The sequence below is a fragment of the Antennarius striatus genome, chromosome 3 (genome assembly GCF_040054535.1).
Source record: "Antennarius striatus isolate MH-2024 chromosome 3, ASM4005453v1, whole genome shotgun sequence".
NCBI classification, from domain to species: domain Eukaryota; kingdom Metazoa; phylum Chordata; class Actinopteri; order Lophiiformes; family Antennariidae; genus Antennarius; species Antennarius striatus.
In genome coordinates this window covers 12,440,316-12,464,380 of record NC_090778.1, presented here as the reverse complement: position 1 = coordinate 12,464,380, position 24,065 = coordinate 12,440,316, and the positions used below count along the sequence as shown (strand labels likewise).

Here is a 24,065-nt window from a genome sequence, read left to right as displayed (position 1 = left end):
GCAATAAAAGCCCACTTTTTCTGAAAATACAATAAAAAAAGTTTTGAATGTGCTTTCACCTCTTTTAAATAAAATAAAATCATCTAATTTCCACTATATTACTTTTAAAGCTAGCTAAAAGACCACCAGGTAAACTGGTCTTACTATGTTTGTGTTATTGTTCTAGGTATGATCCAAACATGAACGCGTGGCGCAGGCAGGTACCAATGCTGACCAGACGCACCAGAGCAGTAGCAGCTGTGCTAGAGGGTTTTCTGTATGTGATAGGAGGGAATGACGGTGATATGGCTTTAAATTCAGGTGAGATAATCTTTAATTTTGAACCTCAAGTATACAAATTATTCAGTTAAATCAGATTTTTTTTCTAATTTTTAAATCTCTAAAATATAAGGAAATAGACAAATTAAATGACTATTAAAAATTTCTGAATATGTGGTCTATGGAATGCTTTTATTCTCACCAATATGATTTTTTTTTCTGATATGAATTCTCAAAATATAACTGGACATTTGTTTACATTCAAAATGTGGCCTGCAAACAAATAAGAGTTCTTGGAGACATTTTCTCAATTGACTTGTTCCTTTTTTGCTTATTTTGACAGCTCTTTGATGTGTGACAGGATTGAGGTGGCTTACGACAAGCTTAACCTTTCCCTGAATAGTCCATATTTTCTTGCTCCCACTCGCGCTCTCTCTCTCTCTCTCTCTCTCTCTCTCTCTCTCTCTCTCTCTCTCTCTCTCTCTCTCTCTCTCTCTCTCTCTCTCTCTCTCTCTCTCTCTCTCTCTCTCTCTCACAGACACACACACACACACGCACACATACTGTACTGTATACATGCACACATCTATCCCTAAGACCCCTGACCTTGCCAAAGATAAACAAGACTTATGTTGTGCTGCCACTTGCCACAGACTATTTCAGTCTGTGAGAAGTTCATGTCATTAAAATTCCCACAACCTTTTTTGGGTTTCAATCAAGTTCACAGTTGATGGAAGTGGTTGGAAACAAACCAACCAATCAAAGTTTCCATCAGATATTACTGGAATACCAGGAACGTATATTCATTTCAGTGGGGCTCTGCTGACTGAAGGATATTTTTAGTTTTCTGTGCCTACCTTAAATTACAATAGATCAATGTAGCTTTAACATACATACAATATAAACACTGTTTGTCTTTTGTAGGTAGTGTTACTCATTTAACAGTGATTGTATGTAGAGTTGTGTCTCATATGGCATGTTGGGCTTTTTCTGACTCCTCTTACCCTGTTAATATCACCCAGTGGAGCGCTATAACCCAGAGGATGGCATTTGGTCAATATGTGCCCACATGCTGAGTCCTAGGGAGAACGCTGGCTCTGCTGTGTACTTGGGTCACATCTATGTGGCTGGAGGCAAAGATGAGCTCAACTTGGAGCTCTGGACCGCTGAGAGGTTCAACCCAGACAATATGACGTGGACTCCTGTCAAGCATATGAGGAACAAGCGGGACAACGTGAGTAATGGGTCAATGAATAATGGGTCAATGGGTTACACAACAGATGTTAGACCTGCCCTCTGATTTAAACAATAGGAACAGAAAACAGAGGTAATATCACGGACATGGCTACAGAACAGAGAGTTAAAACCATTTGTGACAGATTATCTTAAACATTCTATCTATCTATCTATCTATCTATCTATCTATCTATCTATCTATCTATCTATCTATCTATCTATCTATCTATCTATCTATCTATCTATCTATCTATCTATCTATCTATCTATCTATCTATCTATCTATCTATCCATCCATCCATCCATCCATGGTATTATACATTATACAGAGGGAGACATGGATATTTTCACCAAATACAAGAACAATCCATCAAATAAAAAATAATTAATTTCACTCATACTTAAAGAATGTGCTTCAGGAAAGTTTCAGAATCACCAACATTTGTAATGGACTAGGAAACTGGTGAAAATCAGTTTCCTAGTCTGAAGAAAATCATAGGATTCATTTTCATAACAGTTCATAACAGTTGGTATAAAAGACATTTCAGTCTAGACCGGATGATGGGCCAGTTGACTAGTAAGAATATGTACAATTAGTCTATACCACTAAAGAAATTTTAGATGTATTTTCTGTGGTGTGTGCAACAAATATCACATGCATGAAGTTAGGAGTATATGTTTATCAGTGTAAAATTACAGTCTGTGTCTTTCTCTAGGGGAACCCCGACTAGCTTACAAAATCTAAAAAATAGTCAGAAATGTATTACATTTAAAGTAATATGATGATAAAGTTTGATATAATTTTCTCACAGCGATTCTTTCTTATTTGTACCCCAGATGTCCCTTGTAGTTTTAAATGGCACCTTAATGGCTGTGGGGGGCTCTGATGGTGTCACCAATCTTAAAACAATAGAGGTTTACTGTCACCAAACCAACACATGGAGGTAAGAAGAATCCAGGGCTGCAATTTCCTTTTGCTGATCATTGATGTGGGTTTCCTAATGTTTACTCATCCTTTATGTATCCTTATAACATGAAGAAACAACATATGAATTTAATAACTATTGAGAGAAAGTAGCAGCAGTGAGTTACAATTTAGAAATATCTGTAGGGGAACAGTTTTCAGTTTAAATATGACACAACATGGAACAGGGACGACCAAACTTTTAATACAAAAACGCAGTGATGTGTGTGACTAAACTTCAGAGTACATATTTTAGCAGCGGGTTAAGAACTCTCTTAGTGTGATTAATAAAAGAGAGATGTTAGACGCAACTTAAATGTCATAAATAACTGAATATACATTTAAGTGGCACAGTCATGAGGAAGCAAAGTATTGGAATGATGAGCATTCATAATAGTGCAACATTATGTGTCATTCAATCACTGTAAAATAGCTGAGCTGCTGACTCTGGCTAGCCAAAGTCAAAGAAGACATTATATAAAGACACAATAAGAAAGGAAAACGACAATGGCCCGTGATAACAGCAATTACTCCCACTCATTGATAATGAAATGGAGATTCACTTTAATTCATGTAAAATTATTATCTATCTCCTAATGACGATGAAGTTGTCAAATTAATTTCAAGGTCAGGACCAAACTTCTTTACATCACAAGTCTGACTTTCCTAGTCAGAAAAATCCATGGAGTCACTTTATGATTCACGCACTGTATGAGGCTCCTATATATTATATATGCCTTTCGGCTACTCCACTGTCTGAGTCCTTCTATCTCTATCTGTTTTTAGACACTTTGGAAGCATGAAGAGCAAGCATCCAGGAGGGAGAGTGGCTGTGCTTTACTCAGACTCTACAATCCTCACATAATATGAACATGACTGAGGTGTTAGAGAAACAGCCTAATGGATGTACCCAGCCTCCAGGACATATTGTTATATTGTTCAAGTAAGGCAGCATAATGACTGAATAATTGAAGAGTTCACTCCACCGTGAGACATTGCAATGTTGGTTAAAGCTGCGGGAAACAAACTGCTGTTGCAAATTGAAGTACATTTTAGGTGACTGGGTCACCATTAAAATTATAGGTATTTCCGTGTGCCCATCTTACAAAGCAGAGATGACTCAATGGAAAATAAAACTGATTTGTCCTTTAAAAACTGAAAAACGAGATTGTTTTTTCCCAGAATGAACAGTGTATATATATTTTGTTAAAAATCAGATAAATATCTTGGCTGATATTTATGACATATTAAAGAATCTGGATAGAGATTTCCTCTGTTTTTAATCCTAGTAAATCTGAAATATGCAAGACTGATATATGTATGTATGTATGTATGTATGTATGTATGTATGTATGTATGTATGGATGGATGGATGGATGGATGGATGGATGGATGGATGGATGGATGGATGGATGGATGGATCTTCTTCTTCTCCTTTCGGCTTTTCCCTTCAGGGGTCGCCACAGCGAATCAGTTGCCTCCATCTAACCCTGTCTTCTGCATCCTCTTCTCTCACACCAACTACCTTCATGTCCTCTTTCACTACATCCATAAACCTCCTCTTTGGTCTTCCCCTTTGCCTCCTGCCTGGCAGTTCAAAACTCAGCATCCTTCTACCAATATATTCACTATCTCTCCTCTGGACATGTCCAAACCATCTCAGTCTGGCCTCTCTGACTTTATCTCCAAAACCTCTAACATGTGCTGTCCCTCTGATGTACTCATTCCTGATCCTATCCTTCCTGGTCACTCCCAGAGAGAACCTCAGCATCTTCATCTCTGCTACCTCCAGCTCTGTCTCCTGTCTTTCCCTCAGTGACACTGTCTATAGACCAAACAACATTGCTGGTCTCACCACAGGATGGATGAATGGATGGATTAGATTAAAAAAAAAACCCCCAACAATTTAAACATAACAGAGAGATCTAACGTGTTACAAAAATGGTTCAGAATCACTCCTTGTAAGAAAAAACTGTTGATATGTGTGCTGATACATTATTGATACTGAGTAAACGTGTTTGAGTAAAGAAAGTACGTGACCATAGAAAACACGCTGGTGTTTACTGTACTCATAGAAAGTGTCAGATTTGAAAGTGATAAAATAGTTAGTCTTTCGTCACTTGTTATTTTTGAAATTAAAGTTGTAACTTCAACCTTGACTTCTGAAAGGATGCTTTGAATGTAATAAAGTTTGGAAAGTGCATTTAATATTTTCAAGGTGAAATAGTTCAAGAGGCTGAAAAATAACATTTTAAAACGTAATAATAATATTTTGTACGATTTATTGCTCTACTGCTGTCCCATTTTACACCTTTGATTTTTTTTTTTTTGAATACACATCAACTGATGTTAATAGCTGCATTGTTACAAATGACGCTCCAGCGCTGGATGGAAATAGCAGCTCCTTCACTTTTCATCATTCAGCTTATGATAACATCCTACAATATGTAAAGCAACGGCTTGTAAAATAACAGAATCAGCTGGATGAAGTTATGGAAAAGAATTATGTGGGAATCGAGATCCTAAGTGACATCAGAGAGAGGGATCGAGTTGTGACTGCTGGCCTGGGAAAGCACAAGTGGCTGTGTGGGCTTTAAATTGATGACGCTCAGAGCTCTTCTCCCTGGAGAATAATGGTCTGAAATGTGGAGAGGCTGAGCGCAGGAGCGCACACACAGCAACACGTCTTTTCTGGAGCTACACACGAGTCAGCGGTGTCTCCCACCTAAACCTCTGTGCACACAGAATGAATATTTTTTTCAATTTGAGGGGGACCATGGTGAGACAAATAGCAGAAGACAGAGCTGTTCCAGGTATGTTAAAAAAAATGTCATATATAGTCTGAAGAGACTGGGATTTTCTAGAAGTTGCATGTCGGCGTACGCTCCATTATTTATGTTGGAAAATAAGGAGACAAAAAATAAAGACAGTATTATTGAGTACAGTTTTTAATAATGCACTGGTGTTTTTTTATTTGATCATGTTTATACCAGCTGTTTAATTTATTAGCTTGGCTAATGTATTTTTTATAAGAGCTATCTCTTCAGTTACGATTCTGCATTATCAAAGTTGCCCTTTATACCCCTCACCACAAGGTACCTGACACTAATTCACGCTGACATTTCACATTATTACATCGCTTATATTACAATAAGTATCTTTTGTCTGCACTCCAACCTACAGTCTCTTTCAAACCCAGACAAGACTTGGCAGAAATTACAGGCAAAACAATGACGGAGCGCGATCAGACCACGGAATTGTTGGGTAAATTAATTTCGCTAAAAGCCTTTAATGAGAAGTTTCCTGGCAGCACAGGTTTGTCCACTAGACGCCAGATCGTGTCGTGGTTGTCCGGCAGATGGCGAAGCTCCTGCAGGAGGCTCCGGCTTGGGGAACGACTTTCTGCTGCTCCGTCCTACGAAGGAAGATGCTGATGCAGCGATGGAATCACTGACCGGGGACAGTGCACTTACCTATGCGATTACCACAGCTTAGATGCAATTATTATTATTATTATTATTATTATTATTAGTATTTATTATATGGCAGAAAAGAGCAACTGAGAAAGTCCGAAGAAGCAGCGGGGATTTTCACCACTGTGTCGTTACGACGGAGCATCTGGGGACGGCTGTGGCCGATGGACACCTTCTTAAAAAAATCAAGTTGATAATCGACAGCATCGGGATAACGCGACCAATCAACTCAAAATGCCGCTATTTCGTTAAAATTCGCAAACAAAGTTGTTGCTATGCGACACGGAAGTGTCACGTGTGGATGCCGGTTCGGGCTCGCGCGTCCAGGTGTGCTGTCGGGTCTTTGAACACAACGCGTCGCGCAGACCGCTAGCTTGAATCCCCGTTCGTCTCCAGGATGGTCCGCAGGCGGATTTGACTTAACTGAACGCTGAACTTGTTCAGCCTCTGACCGCCGGCGCTCCTGATCGTCACCAGCGCCATTTGTCGAGGATGACAGAGTTGTGTCTGGTTCCCGTTTGATGGCGAACATCCTGTGTCCCCCGGAAAGTCGACCCATGGTGCCTTCATGTGTCTCCAGGAAGCCCGACGGTACCTTCAGTAACAGTGGTGCTCATTTGTAAGTTTACAAATGACTACTAATTTAAATATTACTAATTTAATTTGTGTAATTTCAGTGACACTAGTAAGATTTTGTTCATTCTAATGCATTTCTTCACTATAACCTTATAATGACTTTCATATTCGTAACCGTGGGCTCAGTTAGCCATTAGCATGCTGCCACTCCAGTGGTTGACTTTAATGCATTAATGCAGATGTTTGGGATGAACCCACTGGTGTCACACAGCTCTGAAATACTCTACTCAGTCTTGACATCTCACTAACAAAGTTTGAGTATCATGACATTTTTTTTAAACTGTGATTTTTCTTCAGATAAAATGTATCTGGTCTTTGATCTGTACATTAAATGTGACCTCTGTCATGAACATCCAGTAACAGTTTGAACAGTCAAAATAAAGAAGATTAGAAATTTCCACAGACCTTATATAAGTCAATTTTGAATCTTTTTTTATTCTGGCACAGGGCTTTTTTGTATTCTATTTTTTTCATTGCCCCGTGCTCTATGGGTTGTTGTTGTTTTTTCTTCGCTTCATTTGTTTTCTTTGGTCTGAATCTGCGGTCCTCATTCCATTAAGAGGAAAAAGCATCTTACCGAAAGCCACTGTATTATTGTGATCACTTTGCGTCATCCATTAAATCAACTTTCTAATGCAGACTTTGTATTTTAATAGAGGACGAACCACATTTCATTTTCACGGTGGTGCATTTTTCTTTGTCTCTTTTGTACGCTTAAATCTTCCCATTCAGGTTTCCACAATGTCTCCATTACCCCATACTCTTTACTGTTTCTTCCTTGTTTTCACTTCTTATGCGTTGTGCTCCCATTTACAGTCACAAGGAGCATTCCATCTTGTTCAGCCACAGTGAGCATACATTCACACGTTTACATCTGCTATGTGTGGAAGAAATATCAGTGTCTCATTTCTGACACTATTTTCTCCTTTGCTTCAGGAGCAGAAAATGGTTTTAACACCACCTCAACAAGGGGATAATAGCTGCACACATTAAACCTTTTCTTCAGTTAATATAATAGTAGACAGACCCACTTGAAGTGCTGCTTTCCACTTTATCAGAACATATATGCTATAAAAAGTGAATTGCTTCACATGGTAATATATAGCAATGCAAGCAAATTAATATTAAACTGCACTGCAATGCAAAAGTGTGTCTGAGGACTCCAGATCTGATTAAAGAATGGCACATTTTTGAGGTCTCACTGAAGCTGAAAGAGAAAAAAGCAAAGACTTAGAGTTGAATTGAAATTAATTTCTCTGTCTCTGTCTCTGTCTCTGTCTCTCTCTCTCTCTCTCTCTCTCTCTCTCTCTCTCTCTCTCTCTCTCTCTCTCTCTCTCTCTCTCTCTCTCTCCTCACACTGTCTCCTACCCGCCTTTTGTCATTGAAACCCCCCACAAGAGGCAGTCATGAGCCCCCCACGCCGATCATCAAGTTCCCATGGTGACAGGTAATCTCCTGAAGCACTTCATTTCCCTACATGTAACATTAAGTGACACAGTGCAAACACATAAACAAACATGTCACAGTGAATATGCAGCTAATACTGCAGGCACTAGATGTTCGCACATACATGCACGCGTAATGTTCCGTGTAAGGAGGTAGGTTGTCTTCTCATATTTGCCTCTGCTGTAGCATAGTCCTTAAGCAAAAATGCCATTTTGTTGTTTTGCTTTGTTTTTGAATAATGTATTTAATGTGTCTCAGGTGATCTAATAATACATCATGTGTTTCAAATAGGACAGTAGCATGTAATCATCTGGTTCAGATAAAGGATAGTACATGACGGTGTGCAAGTAGTTCTTTGTCCTGCTCAGATGAATATTAATATTAACATTAAAATTGATATTAATATTAATATAGCACAACTTCTGAGCAAATGGCAAAGCTCTTACTAAGTAAAAATATCTTAAGTTAAGGTTTACCCTACTGTGCAAATTAATGCTCAGATGTACATTCTACATTTCACAGGCAAAATATGAAGATTTGTCCTGCTAGTAACAATAAGGTTATCAGATAACCTTCAATATTAATATCAGTATTGGTAATTGATTATGTTAATTGCAAAAATGTTCACTTTTGTATCGAACCCTGTGAAAGCTTACAATTTTCCCATACCATTAAATCGGTTCTGAAACAAGTAAATTTTTCAATAACTACTTCTTGTTCATATTTGCATTTGCCTTGTTGTTAGTGTCCACTATGTGTTAAAGTAGCTGAAAACCACAGGCACGGACTGCTGAAGTTTATGAGCTGATGCTGCTCTTCTTCTTGTTCTGCAGGCCATCCACTGAGACCCTGCAGAAGAACAACAGCAGCAACTCTGGTGTTATTCTGGACATCTCGTCCCTCAAGATGGCGGAGGTGGATACGGAGGTGCCTCCTCTGCCGCCTCGTTATCGATTCAGGGACTTGCTGCTGGGAGACCAAACATTTCAGAATGATGACAGGTAGCATGAAAGCGGAGCTGGCGTTTGTGTATGTCTACTGTCAAAATAATGCTTGGAATACATATTTTGACCTGTGATCATATTTCACACGTTCACTTTTTACTCAGTGTTTTGGTTTTTTTTTTTTAAATACTGCTGTTCCCACTTTTCCTTGGGCTCCTGTTTTCCTGCATTTCCCAGATTGGCTCCTCATGACAGCCCGCTGGAAATGTGGCAGTACTTGTATTCAGCTATTGGTTTTATGTGTAGGTGTGTACAGCAGTGGAAATAGAAGCAAACTTTTGAGTGAGATTTATTAGTAAAAAAGTAAGAGCTTTGCCATTTGCTAAGAAGTTGTGCTACCATTGATCAGGTATTTGACCTTGTTTAATTGCCTAGTGGTGTAGTTTAGAGTCTTTCCTCTCTCATTTTGAAGGTTGGATGCAAAAACCAATTGTCTGTTTGGCTGTTATCTATAGGAAGGAGTTCAACATCCAGAAAGGAGATCTTGAAATGAAAGAGTTCCATTGTAATCAGACTGTATTTGCTTTGAGAATGAAACGAGCATGTTGGAGCGCTGTGGAACTCTCCGTGGTGCTGAAGTACAAGCATCTCACTGAAACATCAGCAGTCAGTCAGCACTGCCTCACCACTAGTGAATGGAGAGCTTAACTTTGTCTGACTTCAAATCAATCAATCATATGCTACTTCTAGCACAATGTCAAATCCACGTCAGTTTTATTCAGTGATCTCTTTAAAACTGTTTTTTACACTAACTTGTAGTACAGTAACAGCATCAAAGCACAATCATACTTTCTTTACGGTCTAGAGTTAGCTGAGTTCTTGTCTATAAAGAAAAAAACAAAGCAAAGACAGAATGGGCTAATCACCTTAAAGTTGTAAAGTACATTTTGTTAGACATGAAAGTACAGATGCGTCAGTTAAATCTTTGCCACCGAAATGTTCATGTCTTATGTCATCCTGTAATTGGTTTTCTTGTGGAAAACATATAACCCCGACTCATGTAATCTGATATCGTGGTTCTACCCCTCCTCTTCAAAACTTGCTTGGTGTTCAACTTGAACAACGAGGGTTACGTCACTGAACCAACATCATATTTCATTGTTTGTTTTGTCACTTTGCACAGCCGTTCTAGAGTTTAACAGCACACTTGATTTATAATGTTGACAGATGGTAAATTGTCTGTATTATCGCTGGACTCCAGATTCTCAGTTGTCTGGAGCAGCAGCTATGTTTCAGGAATAAGTGGATGTGTTTTTCAATTATCTTGTGTGAATGAGCAATCAACATGATGCCGGAATTTCCTGGAAAATTTTCCATTCAGTCACCCTTTCCCTCCAGTAATCTGCTGTCATTGTGTGTGACATCAGTGTAGAACCTTGTGTCTACGTGTGAGAACAGCTCCACTGTTTGTCCACTCCCCTTCACGTATCAGCCCTTGTGCTTCCCAGGGAATACTTGTTAAACCGGTACGGATTGATTTTTTATTTTTTATTTGTTTGGAGCTACACACAATTTATCGGTGTTGTTGATTTAAGGATAAGAAATGCTCCGAACAGCAACTTACTGTGGAGATTACATTACACAGTAATTACATGAATACATCGTCAACAACATATAGTAACATCAAGTATATTTTGATGTATGTTGCATACTGTGGTGTGTGCATGTGTGTGTGTGTGTGTGTGTGTGTGTGTGTGTGTGTGTGTGTGTGTGTGTGTGTGTGTGTGTGTGTGTGTGTGTGTGTGGGTGTGTGTGGGTGTGGGTGTGTGCGTGTTTGAGTCTGTGCGCTTGTATGTGCTTCATGTTTCATTGAGCTCATCCCACTTGTTTTGGTTTGCTGATCAGCATTAGTTTGCAAAGTGTAATTGTGGTTTGTTGCTGGGTAACTCACTGTGTGTGTCTTGTATCGTACAGAAACGCAGCACAATGAAGCCACACCCAGTCCGGAGAGAAAAGCAATATGTCTCTCTCTGTCAACATATCAGCCTTTGCACAATTTGTCTCTCTTGACTGTAAATTGTGTGAAGGTTTCTCACTAACTGTCTGCTAGCAAACAACAAAACAATACTGAACCACTGCCATGTGATGGGATGTTCTTACCATCAGGGTAAAGAGCCATGAAATAAACCAAAGCTGGGAATGTGCCGAGGGGATCCTCAGTCTATTGTTATATGTGCAGTTTGATTTGTAATAAGCTTGGGTAAAATACTATAATAAGGTTACACTGGTAGAAGTACATTTTCGGTGCTAGTGTGTTGAAGGGTGTGTTCAAATTCATTATTAATGTTGGATGTTAGGACCGATCAGGGATTCCAGCTTCCATTTTCTCTAGTTGAACTGCAGATGTAGCTTGTGTTTGAGGAAAGGCACCACCTTCCCTTCTGGTTTTCCTTCCCAGTCACGGGAATACCATCAATAATTACAGTGTGTCACCCGGGCATCAAGAAAGTCTACTTTGGCATCTGCTACAACCTCTGACTGCCAGCTGTGTGTGTGTGTGTGTGTGTGTGTGTGTGTGTGTGTGTGTGTGTGTGTGTGTGTGTGTGTGTGTGTGTGTGTGTGTGTGTGTGTGTGTGTGTGTGTGTGTGTGTGTTTGTGTGTCATCCTCATTAGATTCACAATTTGATTAGACTGTTACTGGAAACATTTAGATCATCCACATTGTGTGAAATAGATAATGACTTTAAACTCCTGCAGCTTCTTCAAATTAACATCCATTTTTGTGTTGGTAGTGTCCTTAAAGGTGTGCTCACAAGTTTTATAATTGCAGTCTTGCTTTTGTGGTGAGGTTTTCTGTTTCTCACTTGCTCCTATGAGATTGTTTGTATGCCGTCTTTTTCTCTGTGACCAGCTGCCTTGGCAGCCTTTTGGTTTCACTCACAATAGAACCTTTGGGTGTTTTAGAAAAGATCTTTAAAACCCCTGTTGTATCTTTTATGTTCGGAAACTATGCTTAGATTTTCTGGAGATTACATCCACAGCTTCTGCAGCAGCCATGGTGTGATGGACTCTACTGTGGGTGCATAGAGATCAATGCATCATACTTGCCAGTCAGAACCACAAAGTGCTGGTTGTGCCTCATTCACTGAGAGAAAGAGGACACAGTTATAAAACATTTTGCTCAATTTCACAAGAATTCTGTTAGCTTTTCATCCTTTGCTCCATATAACGACAGCCAGTATGACCCGCTGCTGTCTGTCTCTAAACACTCGCTAAGTCTTTTTCACAGTGCTTTTTACAGTAAATCACAGATCCTGCCATGAAAAACAGAGCAGCCTTTATGTCTGTAACAACAAAACAGCTATAAAATGCAGCTTCATGCTCAGACAAACACACACACGTACACACACGTACACACACACACACACACACACACACACACACACACACACACACACACACACACGTACACACACACATGTACACCTCTGCATAATTTGTGTCTGGATTTAAATGAGGACACGAAAGACTTATAGAACAGTATGGTGTTGCTCTGTAATTAGTGCTTTCTGTGCTGTGGACTGGGAACAGAAGCGGAATGTCAGAGGGCTTTGGGGATGCTCTATTTTTTTTACATTATTAGCTCTGGCATGCTTGTGGTTTAGGATGTTGATTATGTCCGGTGATTACGCTTTGTCAAAAGTGAAGCTTCTGAACAAATTAACCCCCAGAGAGTATGTTAGAGCCACAACCCTCTCCTCCTTGTTTTAGCAAAGGGTTAGGGTCTTCGGTGCTGTTAACACTCTAAGCATAATACATCTCTAGAGGGGGTTCACGAAGGATCAGTAGCCAGATGCTCATGCAGGCTGTAGCAATGGCAGCAACTGACATTTGAAGGAAATCTCATTTAATAATTGTAAAACACGTGTGCTCTACATTACCACTGTTCACCAATCATTGTTTTGTAACAACCCTTCCCTTTTAAGAATCATTACAGAAAAGCACATAAAAAGCCAAACCGTAAATAAATGGAGAGTTTTAACTGTTTACATTTAATAATTTCACACAACACAGAAAAAATAGCTTCCCAACTTGCAGTGATCATGAAAACATAAAATTTGACCTAATATCCTTTAAAGTTCAGACAAAAACAATTATTTTGTGCAGTCAGCACAAGCAGCTTTTGACTAGGTATTTTCAGTTTTGTGAATTTAGGATTAATATTATTATTCTGCTGTTATTTTTGCTTCTTGTAACTTTAACTTCCTTTGAGGAATGGCATAAAGAGGCATAGAAACTTGTTACATTTGACAAACATAGGAGATCAAGATCGCCTAGTTCTACATCCAGATACATATTTTAATTATATGTGTTACTGTGCCATGCAAAAAAAGTCACATCTTAACGTCCCCAAAACTGTACAAAGCAAAGGCAGCAAGACTGACATCACAGTAAGAGCTGAACTTCCCTTTGCAACCATGTAGAATGAATTAATTCATCAAGTGTGATGAAGTGCATGTTCACATGAATGTGTGTCTTCTTGTCTCGCGGTAAGTACAAGATGTGTATCAGTGTAATGATATTAAGGTAGGGAGCCCTTCATTGCTGTGGTGTGAGTGAGTGTCGTATCTCCACTCATTTCTTCCTGTCTTTGGTGTGGATGTGGGTGTGCAGTGAAGTGGGGGTGGGGGTTGTCTCTCTTCTGAGCTGTCATTATCTCCAGGGTTGGGTGTTAGAGGGCCATAATGACTGCTTGGCTGTGTGGGTGCTGAAGAGGAGATATCACGCCGAAGTCATTGGTCTGACAAGCATTTGGTGTGTGTGTGTGAGTGTGTGTGTGTGTGTGTGTGTGTGTGTGTGTGTGTGTGTGTGTGTGTGTGTGTGTGTGTGTGTGTGAGAGAGAGAGAGAGAGAGAGAGAGAGAGAGAGACTGCATTCACCATGTGTGTACTTGTGTATGAGTGTGTTCACCTGTGAGTACCTGATTATACACGCAAGTCTACAGACATGGGTTTTATTTCTCCATCTGTCAGCTAGCAGAGGTGGAGACATCCCCAGTCAACACCAAAAGTAGAAACAAATCACTAAACATTTTTCTTCCTGCCGACAGTGTTAAACAGTGCAACAGGGAGAAAATCATTCCTCGGCTTCTCCACAGTTGTTTTTTTTTCTGCTCCAATCAAGACAGGATGCAGAAAAATGAATAAGGTCAGAGTGAGGAGTATTAGTTACTAAATCAACTCTTAGCACCTGTTGTGAGTCATATCATGGTTCTTGAAATTTTAACCCAGCATTGATGAATATTTTACTCTAAAGCAACAACTAGTTTTGAACATGGATCATTCATTCAAGTTGCTGTGAAAATGTCCAACATGACAGCTTTGGAACAGCACAGAAGGCGTCTCAACTATTACTGACAATCACCGTCAATCACCGTTTTTTTCTGAAAATATATCTCATAATTCAGACTGCAGTGTTTAGCAATCAGTGCTTCTTTTCTTTCTTGTGTTCTGACACAATGAAAGGACTGATACAGGCAGCATCTGTTTGTTTTCACTAATTCTGTAGCAGCGGGGATTAATGGCTTGATTTTCACCTGAACATGTTTTAGAGGCTAGTGACTAGATGAGCAGAGGGAATGCGGAAAAAAAGAATAAAAAAACTAAACAAGGGGAAAAAGAAGAAGGGAATAAATGACAGAAAAAGAGGTGAAAAAACACTCAGAGAAAAAGGAGGCAGTGATGTGTGACGATGATAAAGGATTACATCCATGTTTAATCCAAGATCTCAATTAAGAACTCTGCTCAACCTCTAAGATTGATTTCAAATTCCCTTCCCCCTTGCGTCCCTTCACCACTGCTTGGAATTAGAATATATAGGTGGCAATAGTCACTGCTGTCAACACATCAAGAGTGAGCAATGTTGAACGTGTGCTTTACTTGTTCTGATGAGTTGCAGAGTGATTATGTGTTTGGCCCTCTGTGAGTTTAAGGATTATTGTTATTACAACATTGAAGCAGAGGCTTCAAAACACATTGTCACATTCTATAGGGGCGGGCTACTCTAAGGACTGGTGCAGTCAGTGAGAAAGAACGAGAATATGAACAGTGGTTGTAATGGAGAGAGAGCTGAGATGTTGCCATCCTGAAAAAAAAAAGCAATTTGGACAGGGCTCCATTTCAGCTATTTCCTCTCAGATTTTTCTCCCCTTCATCAGAGCTTTGAACAAAAGTGTCTTAAAAATAAAGAGCTGGAAAGCATAAATCTTTATAGAGCACTATTATTCATCTTCTACAAATGAAATAGTGTTGAACATTTCAGAATGTCAGTGTACAGTCTGAGTGGGACAGCACAAAAGGAGTTATTGGTATAAAATAGAGGGCAGATTATCATAGGCAGGTTGCTTGGAGAAAAATAAGATTTCCCACACCCTACAGAGCTTGCTTCTTTTCCGGGCCATTGCATCTTGTGACTAGAAATCTCTGGCGTATTAGTGGCTTAGCCCCCATACTCTGCCTTGCAACATTAATTGGTATCTGTGGAGTTCGCTTAATAAGCAGCTGTGATAATGGAGGCATTCTGATGAGGTTGTCAGCATTGTTCCAGAATGTGGAAGAAGAAAAAGCATCAGATGACTGTTCAGAAACCAAAGATACAATAGTAATGTACGATGGCTAATTTTTTCTTATTCATTCTTATTATACAGTACATGTTAATTTTGGTTCAGTTTGTTGATCTTTGTAGGGAATTGAGAACTGACCTATCAGAATTATATACTGTACATCTGGTTATTGAACTTGATTTTGCACAGTCTCAATGTGGAACCGCCACTTGGTGTCCTACCCTACCTTTGTAGCAGTTTGCTCATTAAGCCCCTTCTAGACTCAAAACTGCACAAAGTAGCAGCACAAAACCCACGAGAAAAATATTTGGACTGTGGGTCAAGCCGGAGAACAGGACACCTGAAAACACATCACTCTGCCAGCCAGCAACATATGTCCTAGGGAGGGTGTGTCTTTTGCACTACACAATAATATACAGTAGACACATATTTTTCATCCCCTGCTCTTCTTTTCCTTTTGACTTTTCCCTTCAGGGGTTGCAGCAGGGAATCAGTTGCCTCCATCTGTCTTCTGCATCTTCTTCACTCACATCAATACCTTCAGGTCCTCTTTCACTCCATCCATAAACCTCCTCTTTGGTCTTCCTCTAGGCCTCCTGCCTGGCAGTTCAAAACTCAGCATCCTTCTACCAATATATTCACTGTCTCCTCTGGACATGTCCAAACCATCTCAGTCTGTCCTCTCTGACTTGATCTCCAAAACCTCTAACGTGTGCTGTCCCTCTGATGTACTCATTCCTGATCCTATCCATCCTGGTCACTCCCAAAGACAACATCAGCATCTTCATCTCTGCTACCTCCACCTCTGTCTCCTGTCATTTCCTCAGTGACATTGTCGGTAGACCAAACATTATCGCTGGTCTCACCACATTTTTGTACAGCTTTCCTTTCATTTTAGCTGAAACTCTTCTATCACACATCACACCTGACAATTATCTCCACCCGTTCCATCCTGCCTGTACACGCTTCTTCACCTCTTCTCCGCACTGTCCATTGCTCTGGACCGTTGACCCTAAGTACAGTATTTTCTGCACTATGAGGCGCACTGGATTAAAAGGCGCATATAATATTAAAAAAAGAAATAGATTTAAAAACTAGTGGCTGTCTGTCCAGTAGCTAGAGCATTCATGACTGTGAGTACCCTTAATCAGCTGTGAACGGCCCTATTGTTATTTCAATGAGGCCATTCTGAGCCTCATCAAGGAAACGTGATCACCTAATCACTTTGCCATCTTAGAAAGAAGTCAACACGCATGGTTTTTTTCCTTAGCTGCTGAGATTTACTGATAAAAGTACTACAAAATACTGGTGTACAAAATTATCGAAAAACATAGTCAAATTAGATTTTATTTCTATAGCTCTCAGTGATGTGTGGGGAGGAATGAAGAAGTCTCTTGGATGAGAGACGAAACATCTTCAAGAATTTTAATGTCCAGTGGATTGACTTAAACAGCTTTTGGATGACCATGACCTGGATGATTGAGAACCTACACAGACATCAAGGTTCACGGAGGTGAGACACTGACATAAAAAAAGTCAGTTCTTTGAGCCAGACAAAGTGGCATATTTGCAAAATACGGCATATTAAAAAACCTGACATTAAAACCTTGTTAAATTCGTGGACCACTCAGTTCGAACAGGGCGGCTTACAGTATTTCCTGATCTGAAATTCGAAGCAGATATTTAAGCTCCGATGTTCTTCTTCGTTTATTAATTAAATATAGTTTCGATTGATCGGTAGTCCAGTCGGAGGTGAGGTGCAGCTATTTGCTGCTGTGCTGTGTGTCCTAAACAATTTTTAACCAGTTTTTAATGTCAGGCTCCTAATTTACTGACAAATACGATACTTTTTTACTCCTAGAACTGACTTTAACATCGATGTCTCACCGCCGTGAATCTCACTGCACGTTGCTGCCAGACAGAATACACTAGCCTAAATGCCCCCCCCCCCCCCAACGTGTTATTTCAGGTATCAACTACATTTGCAAATCTATTGCAGCACCACCAGTCACCTTTGTCTAGCAGTGACTGCTCTTGAATTTTCAGAAAAAGCTGGAAGTTCAGCTTTGAGGTCTTTCATTCACCTTTACACCAGTTTCTCCGTGTTTCCACAGATTAATAGAATGGACCGTCACTAGATTCCAGATTACAGCACTGACACTCGACAATAGCATTTTTTAGACCAATTAAGTTTAAAGTGGGCAATTTCCAGCACCACAGTAGTTGGAAAATACTGAGATCCGTCAGTCAGTCAAACTTTATTAATAGATTTGTTGAAAGTTCCGTTTTGCTACGGAATCGTAGCCAGGCACTGGCGCTCTCCCCAGACTGTTCTGCCGTCAGACAGCAGGTCAGTGAGAGCGGCACTTCGGTGACGCCCCTAGTTGTTAGGGGGCGTAGGCCCGAGTGCCTTGTGAGGGTGCCCCTGGTGGCGTAGTGTGGCATGACTGCCGGCCAGACTGCCGGCTTTTTTTCAGCAATCATGCTTTTAACCAATATTCATATGAATATTAATCCATATATAAGGCGCATCAGATTATAAGGCGCACTGCAGGTTTATGAGAAAATTATAGGCTTTTAGGTGCGCGTTATAGTGCAGAAAATACTGTACTTAAAATCCTCCACCTTCTTGATCTCTTCTCCCTGTAACCTCACTCTTCCACTTGGGTCCCTGTCATTCACACACATGTACTCTGCCTTACTGTGGCTAACTTTCATTCTTCTCCTTTCCAGGACAAACCTCCACCTCTCTAGCTTCTCCTCCACCTGTTCCCAGATCTCACTACAGACATCATAGTCCATGGAGAGTCCTGTCTAACCTCGTCTGTCAGCCTGTCCATCACCATAGCGAACAAGAGGGGGCTCAGTGCTGATCCCTGTTGCAGTCCCACCTCTACCTTGAACTCCTCTGTCACACCTACAACACACCTTACCACTGTCTTACAGTCCTCGTGTCCTGTACCACTGTAACATACTTCTCTGCCACTCCAGACCTCCTCATACAATACCACAGTTCCTCACTGGACGCCCTGTCATAAGCTTTCTCCAGATCAACAAAAACACAATGCTGCTCCCTCTGGCCTTCTCTGTACTTCTCAATCAACATCCTCAAAGCAAATGCCACATCTAGTACTCTTTTTTGGCATGAAACCATACTGCTACTCATAAATACTCACTTCTGCCCTTAGTCAAGTTTCAACTACTCTTTCCCTTAACTCTATTGTATGGCTCATCAGCTTTATTCCTCAGTAGTTGCCACAACTCTGCATATCTCTTGTTCTTAAAAATGGGCACCAACACACTCCTCCTCCATTCCTCAGGCATCTTCTCACTATCTGAGATCCTGTTGAACAGCCCAGTCAGAAACTCTACTGCCACCTCTCCTAGACACTTCCATACCTCCACAGGTGCCTTTCCACTCTTCATCCTCTTCAATACCCTCGTCACTTCATCCTGACTAATCTTTGCTACTTCCTGGTTCACAACAACCACCTCTTCTAGTCTTTTTTCTCTCTCATTTTCCACGTTCATCAACTTTTCAAAGTACTCTTTCCATCTTCCCATCACACTACTGGCACCTGTCAATAGACTGCCATCCCTATCCTTAATCACCCTAACCTGCTGCACGTCCTTCCCATCTCTGTCTCTCTGTCTTGCCAACCTGTAGTGATTAGTCTCTCCCTCCTTACTGTTCAACCTAGCATACAAGTCATCATAATCCCCTTGTTTGGCCTTTGCTACCTCTACTTTCACCTTACGCTGCATCTCCCTGTACTCTTGTCTACTCTCCTCAGTCCTCTCAGTGTCCCACTTCTTCTTAGCTAACCTCTTTCTCTGTATACACTCCTGTACCTTCTCATTCCACCACCAAGTCTCCTTATCTACTTTCCTTCCAGATACATACCAAGTACTCTCCTACCTGTCTCCCTGATCACATTAGCTGTAGTTGTCTCTTGACCACCCAGAGCCTGTCTTAGCTCCTTTGTAAAAGTCAGGCAACACTCCTTTATCAGCTTCCACCATTTCGTCCTCTGCTCTGTCTTTGCCCTCTTCATCTTCCTCAACACCAGAGTCATCCTACACACCACCATCCCATGCTGTTTGGCTACACTCTGGCCTACCACTATTTTGCAGTCACTGATTTCCTTCAGATTACACCGTCTACACAAGATGTAGTCTACCTGTGTGCTCCTACTTCCACTCTAATAGGTCACCCTATGTTCCTGCCTCTTCTGGAAGAAAGTATTAACTGTAGCCATTTCCATCCTTTTTTCAGGTCAACCACCATCTGTCCTTCTGCATTCCTGTCCTGGATACCAAACCTGCCCATCACCTCCTTATCATTTCTGTTTACTGCCCCAACATGTCCATTTAAGTCTGCACCAATGACAACTCTATCACTTCTAGGTATGCTCTGCATCACTTCATCAAAGTCCGACCAGAATTTCTCCTTCTCCTCCAGCTCACATCCTACCTGTGGAGCTTACCCACTAACAACATTGAACATCACACCTTCGATTTCTAGCCTCAGACTCATCACTCTATCTGACACTCTTTTTACCTCCAGAACATTCCCAACTAACTCCTTCAAGATATCTCTTACTCCATTTCTCTTCCTATCTACACCATGATAGAACAACTTGAACCCTGCTCCTAAACCTGTACCTGTAATCTTGCTACCTTTCCACCTGGTCTTCTGGACACACAGTATGTCTACCTTCCTCCTCTGCATCATGTTAAGCAGCTCTCTATCTTTTCATGTCATAGTTCCAACATTCAATGTCCCTACTCTCAGTCCTATACTCTTGGTGTTCCTATTCTCTTCTTATGAACACACTTTCCTCCTCTCCTTCGACCAACAGTCATCCAATTTCCACCGGCACCCTGTAGGTGAACAGCACCAATGGCGATCGTTGTTAACTTGGGCCTTGACTGATCCGATATGGAAGTCATGGATTTGATTTGCATGTTTGATTTGGCAAAAGTTTTACGTCGGATGCCCTTCCTGATACAACCCTCTGTATTTATCCAGACTTGGGACCGGCACAATAAGACACTGGCTTGTGCCCTCTTGCGGCTACATTTTTTTCTCTGATCGAATTAAATTTTTTTATCTCTTCCAAAATAAATCACAGATTTTAATTGCCTCTAAAATGACTGTGTCAGTAATTTCCTTTCACTGTGGGGATGATGCAACATATGATTGCTGTACCAGTTCAGAATAATTTCATACACACAGGAAATTATTGAGTAATTGTTAAGGTTTTACAAAAGAACACGATAAACAATCATTGCTGCACTTATATTAATAAACACACCATATGCACAACATATAGAGGTGTTTTTTATTCACAAGAATGAAACACACACAGTGAAATCCAGTGATGTTGATAGTGAGGTCATCCTAATGGTTGGAGTGATGTCACACTAACAGCAAACAACAGCTAGCTGCCAGGCTAAATTCACTTTGACTCATCCTTAAGCCAACAAAACCATTTCAAGTTTGCTGTGCAGGGATGCAAAATGAACAAAGAAAGAGGTTTAATGATAGGTTTTTGCTCTTTTTCAGTGCTGCAAGAAGCAGATAGTTCCTTGATTGCTGTCCTAAAGATTAATATTAAAGGTTACATACAGCTTAAGGCAGGCATGGACAGTTTCTTCTGTAAATTCACGCTTTTTTTAAGCTCTGACTCCAAGCCTATAGTGAAACATTTGTCATGAGAATGAAAACTGGCTTGGCTTTATTTTCTTTGAATGGAACTTTGATCCATACACAGTGAGGGAATCCATAAGCAATCAGACTCACAAACTGAATCAATACTTGCTATGATATCTCTGAAATGTGTCACTTCCCATGCCTAGCTTAAATGCAAATGAATTATGACTCACTATTGCCACTTTTTTTTATTTCTGTAGTCAGAAATACCAGCTGTGATATAATTTCTTGTGATGACGTACTTACCTGCCGGTTTGACTTTTATCTGGCCAACACATCAGCTGCCAATCATCTAGTTGCCATGGCTCACTGATTACAGGTTGTAGCATTATTTTCTCACAAAGGGCTCAGGGCAACTTCCTCTAATGGTACATTCAACTGAATCATGTTTCTTTTCTTAAATAAGATTTTTAGCCATGTGAGTCAATATGGAGTCAGAAATTGGAATGGGGTCCAAGGCAATGCTGCTGATTTGTGAAAGAAAACTTGAAAACTTGGTGTGAACACTTTAAAAAATTGGGCACACTCGCCAATACTACTCAGACACTATTTTGATTTATTACTGAAGTAGAGAATAAACATTTCTGCCACAATCCAATGAGTAAATTCCCCTGCTGTTCACATCTTCTTGAAAAACATAGATTTTTCTCTAAGTCTTTGCAAACAGGCTGGTGAATAACAGGGGGGTTTTGTCTCATAAGCAAATGAGAACAACACAACCTCTTGTTGTGCAGCATCAAGATGGGAACAGTTCTGATCTTCATAATCTTCATAATACTTGAATGCTGCGCGTTTGTCCTCAATACAGTCTAATAAAAGCCAAATAAGATATGCAAAAAAGGCAAAACGTTCGGTGATGCTGCACATGTAATTGCACGTGCTGAAGTAGCACCCCCCCCATTCGTCAAAGTACTCTCTGATTGTGTCAGGGCCAAAATAAAAAGTTGAAAGGAGTGATTAAATGGTCCCACAGAGAGTTTTTTTGGGGGTTTTTTAAGGGTGAACCACTGGCTCTGCCAAACTGACTTTACATAAAACCTACAGTCAGACATTTGTAGGAGAGAGCATGAGGTTATGACCACTATAATAGTTACTTTTCACATGAATCAGCCTTTGGCAAAACAGCAGTCGGAGAGCAGAAGCAGGCCTGTGTATGTGTGGGGTGAGTGTATGTGTGCTGCGTAAGCTTACCAGTGGCTACGACTAGACTTCCTCCTTTTCTATGGCTATGTTGTACGCAGACAGACAGCTCACCCACAGCGGTGCCAGCTCACTGCCTTAATGTGCTTTCACAGGGGAAGCTTTATCACAGCCATCTATGTTGAAGCATAGGATGTAAAGGGTGGGGGTGGTTGAGGTATGGGTGGTGGGTGTAAGGGGGTGCTGGTTCCTCACAAGACATAAAATTATCTGTCTCATTAACTTTCCTGGTGTGTCTCCATTTGAATGTCATTCTCAAATTGAAGTCGTAAATAAAAGGAAATATATGAATATCATCTACAGCTCACCATCAAACTTATGTGAATACCATAATGTAGAATAAGGTGTGTGAAAATTATTCTGTTATTCAGGATCATTTTCATGTTCTGTTGAGCAGTATCTTCAACCACATTTTACTTTAACGTATGCAGTGACATATTTATTTTATCTTTTCTCCTCCATGGTTGGAAAGCACTCATCTTGCTAGTCCTTGTATCTGTTCAAGTTTATACACCTAGCATTTCAGAGTTCAGCTGTTTAACAGCTATTAGTGTTGTCTAATATGCCTCAAGGGCGCAGTGGGTAGTGCTGTCGCCTCACAACACGGGGGGTCCGGGTTTGAGTCCCGCTCTGTGCGGAGTTTGCATGCTCTCCCCGTGTCTGCGTGGGTTCTCTCCAGGTTCTCCGGCTTCCTCCCACCTCCAAAAGCATGCGCTTCAGGTTGATTGGCCGGTCCCAAATTGACCGTAGGAGTGCGTGTTTATGTGAGTGATTGTTTGTCTCTATGTGGCTCGCCAGTGTACCACTCTGCGGTACACTGGCATCGTGCCCGGAGTGGCCCCCGCCTTACGCCCTGAGACTGCTGGGATAGGCACCGGCTCCCCTTCGACCTGCGTTAGCGGATTAAGCAGGTTGAGAAAATGACTGACTGACTAATATGCCTCACACTTTTTTGTTTTGTCCTCGCATTTATGCTGAAAAATAGCATATAAAAATATTCAGTATAAACCAGGTGGGCTAATCATTCTTCAGTCATAACTTCACCTGAACAACCAGAGAATTGCTTTCACATGGTAAAGTCCTTTTGGTAAGTTCCACGAACAACTAGATAGATAAATAGATAGATGGATACTGTATTTATTAATTTTATTTTAATTTTAATTTTAATTTCTTTATTAATCCCAGAGGAGGAAATTGCACATATTCACTGCTCAGGCATTACATAACGAATAAATACTGGATAAACACAAGGAGAAAAAGAAACACTGACATCACAGGACATACCACAAGACACACACTACACTAACAGACACATGTAGCATGAACAGGACATATACTAAACTATAACTAAAATATAAACAGTATAAAATTAAATAAAATCCATTCCACCGTGTGCTGACCTCGCCAACCCCCCCCCCCCCCGCTCCTCCTGAGAGAGTCATGATGCCCCCTGATGGCACGGGGCACGAAGGAGGACCTCAGCCTGTCTGTGGAGGCGCTGTGTGACAGCAGTCTGCCGCTGAAGGTGCTTCTCTGCTGGGAGAAGGTGGTGTGCAGGGGGTGACTGGTGT

General features: G+C 40.7%; 2 protein-coding genes across 2 annotated transcripts in view; both read left to right on the top strand.

Annotated features, from left to right (window-relative positions):
- The first annotated feature begins 268 nt into the window (after window positions 1–268).
- si:ch73-29c22.1 (kelch-like protein 20) lies at window positions 269–3,470 on the top strand. Its single transcript, XM_068311961.1, has 4 exons — window positions 269–300; window positions 1,281–1,492; window positions 2,332–2,438; window positions 3,245–3,470. The coding sequence occupies exons 1-4, from the start codon at window positions 285–287 to the stop codon at window positions 3,321–3,323; spliced, it is 414 nt and encodes a 137-aa protein (XP_068168062.1). The 5' UTR covers window positions 269–284; the 3' UTR covers window positions 3,324–3,470.
- Window positions 3,471–5,147: 1,677 nt separating this feature from the next.
- The window catches only part of kcnt1b (potassium sodium-activated channel subfamily T member 1b), a 79,960-nt gene continuing 61,042 nt past the window's right edge, over window positions 5,148–24,065 (top strand). Inside the window, exons 1-3 of the mRNA XM_068311876.1 lie at window positions 5,148–5,271; window positions 7,966–8,014; window positions 8,847–9,014. Coding sequence (XP_068167977.1) covers window positions 5,205–5,271; window positions 7,966–8,014; window positions 8,847–9,014 — 284 coding nt within the window. The 5' untranslated portion in view covers window positions 5,148–5,204. The remainder of the gene's footprint in view (window positions 5,272–7,965; window positions 8,015–8,846; window positions 9,015–24,065) is intronic.

Bases quoted from the DNA above. Each gene is read 5' to 3' on its own strand.
- si:ch73-29c22.1 (XM_068311961.1), top strand. The intron at 1,493-2,331 runs GTGAGTAATGGG...TTTGTACCCCAG, and splicing joins TGAGGAACAAGCGGGACAAC to ATGTCCCTTGTAGTTTTAAA. The intron at 2,439-3,244 runs GTAAGAAGAATC...ATCTGTTTTTAG, and splicing joins CACCAAACCAACACATGGAG to ACACTTTGGAAGCATGAAGA.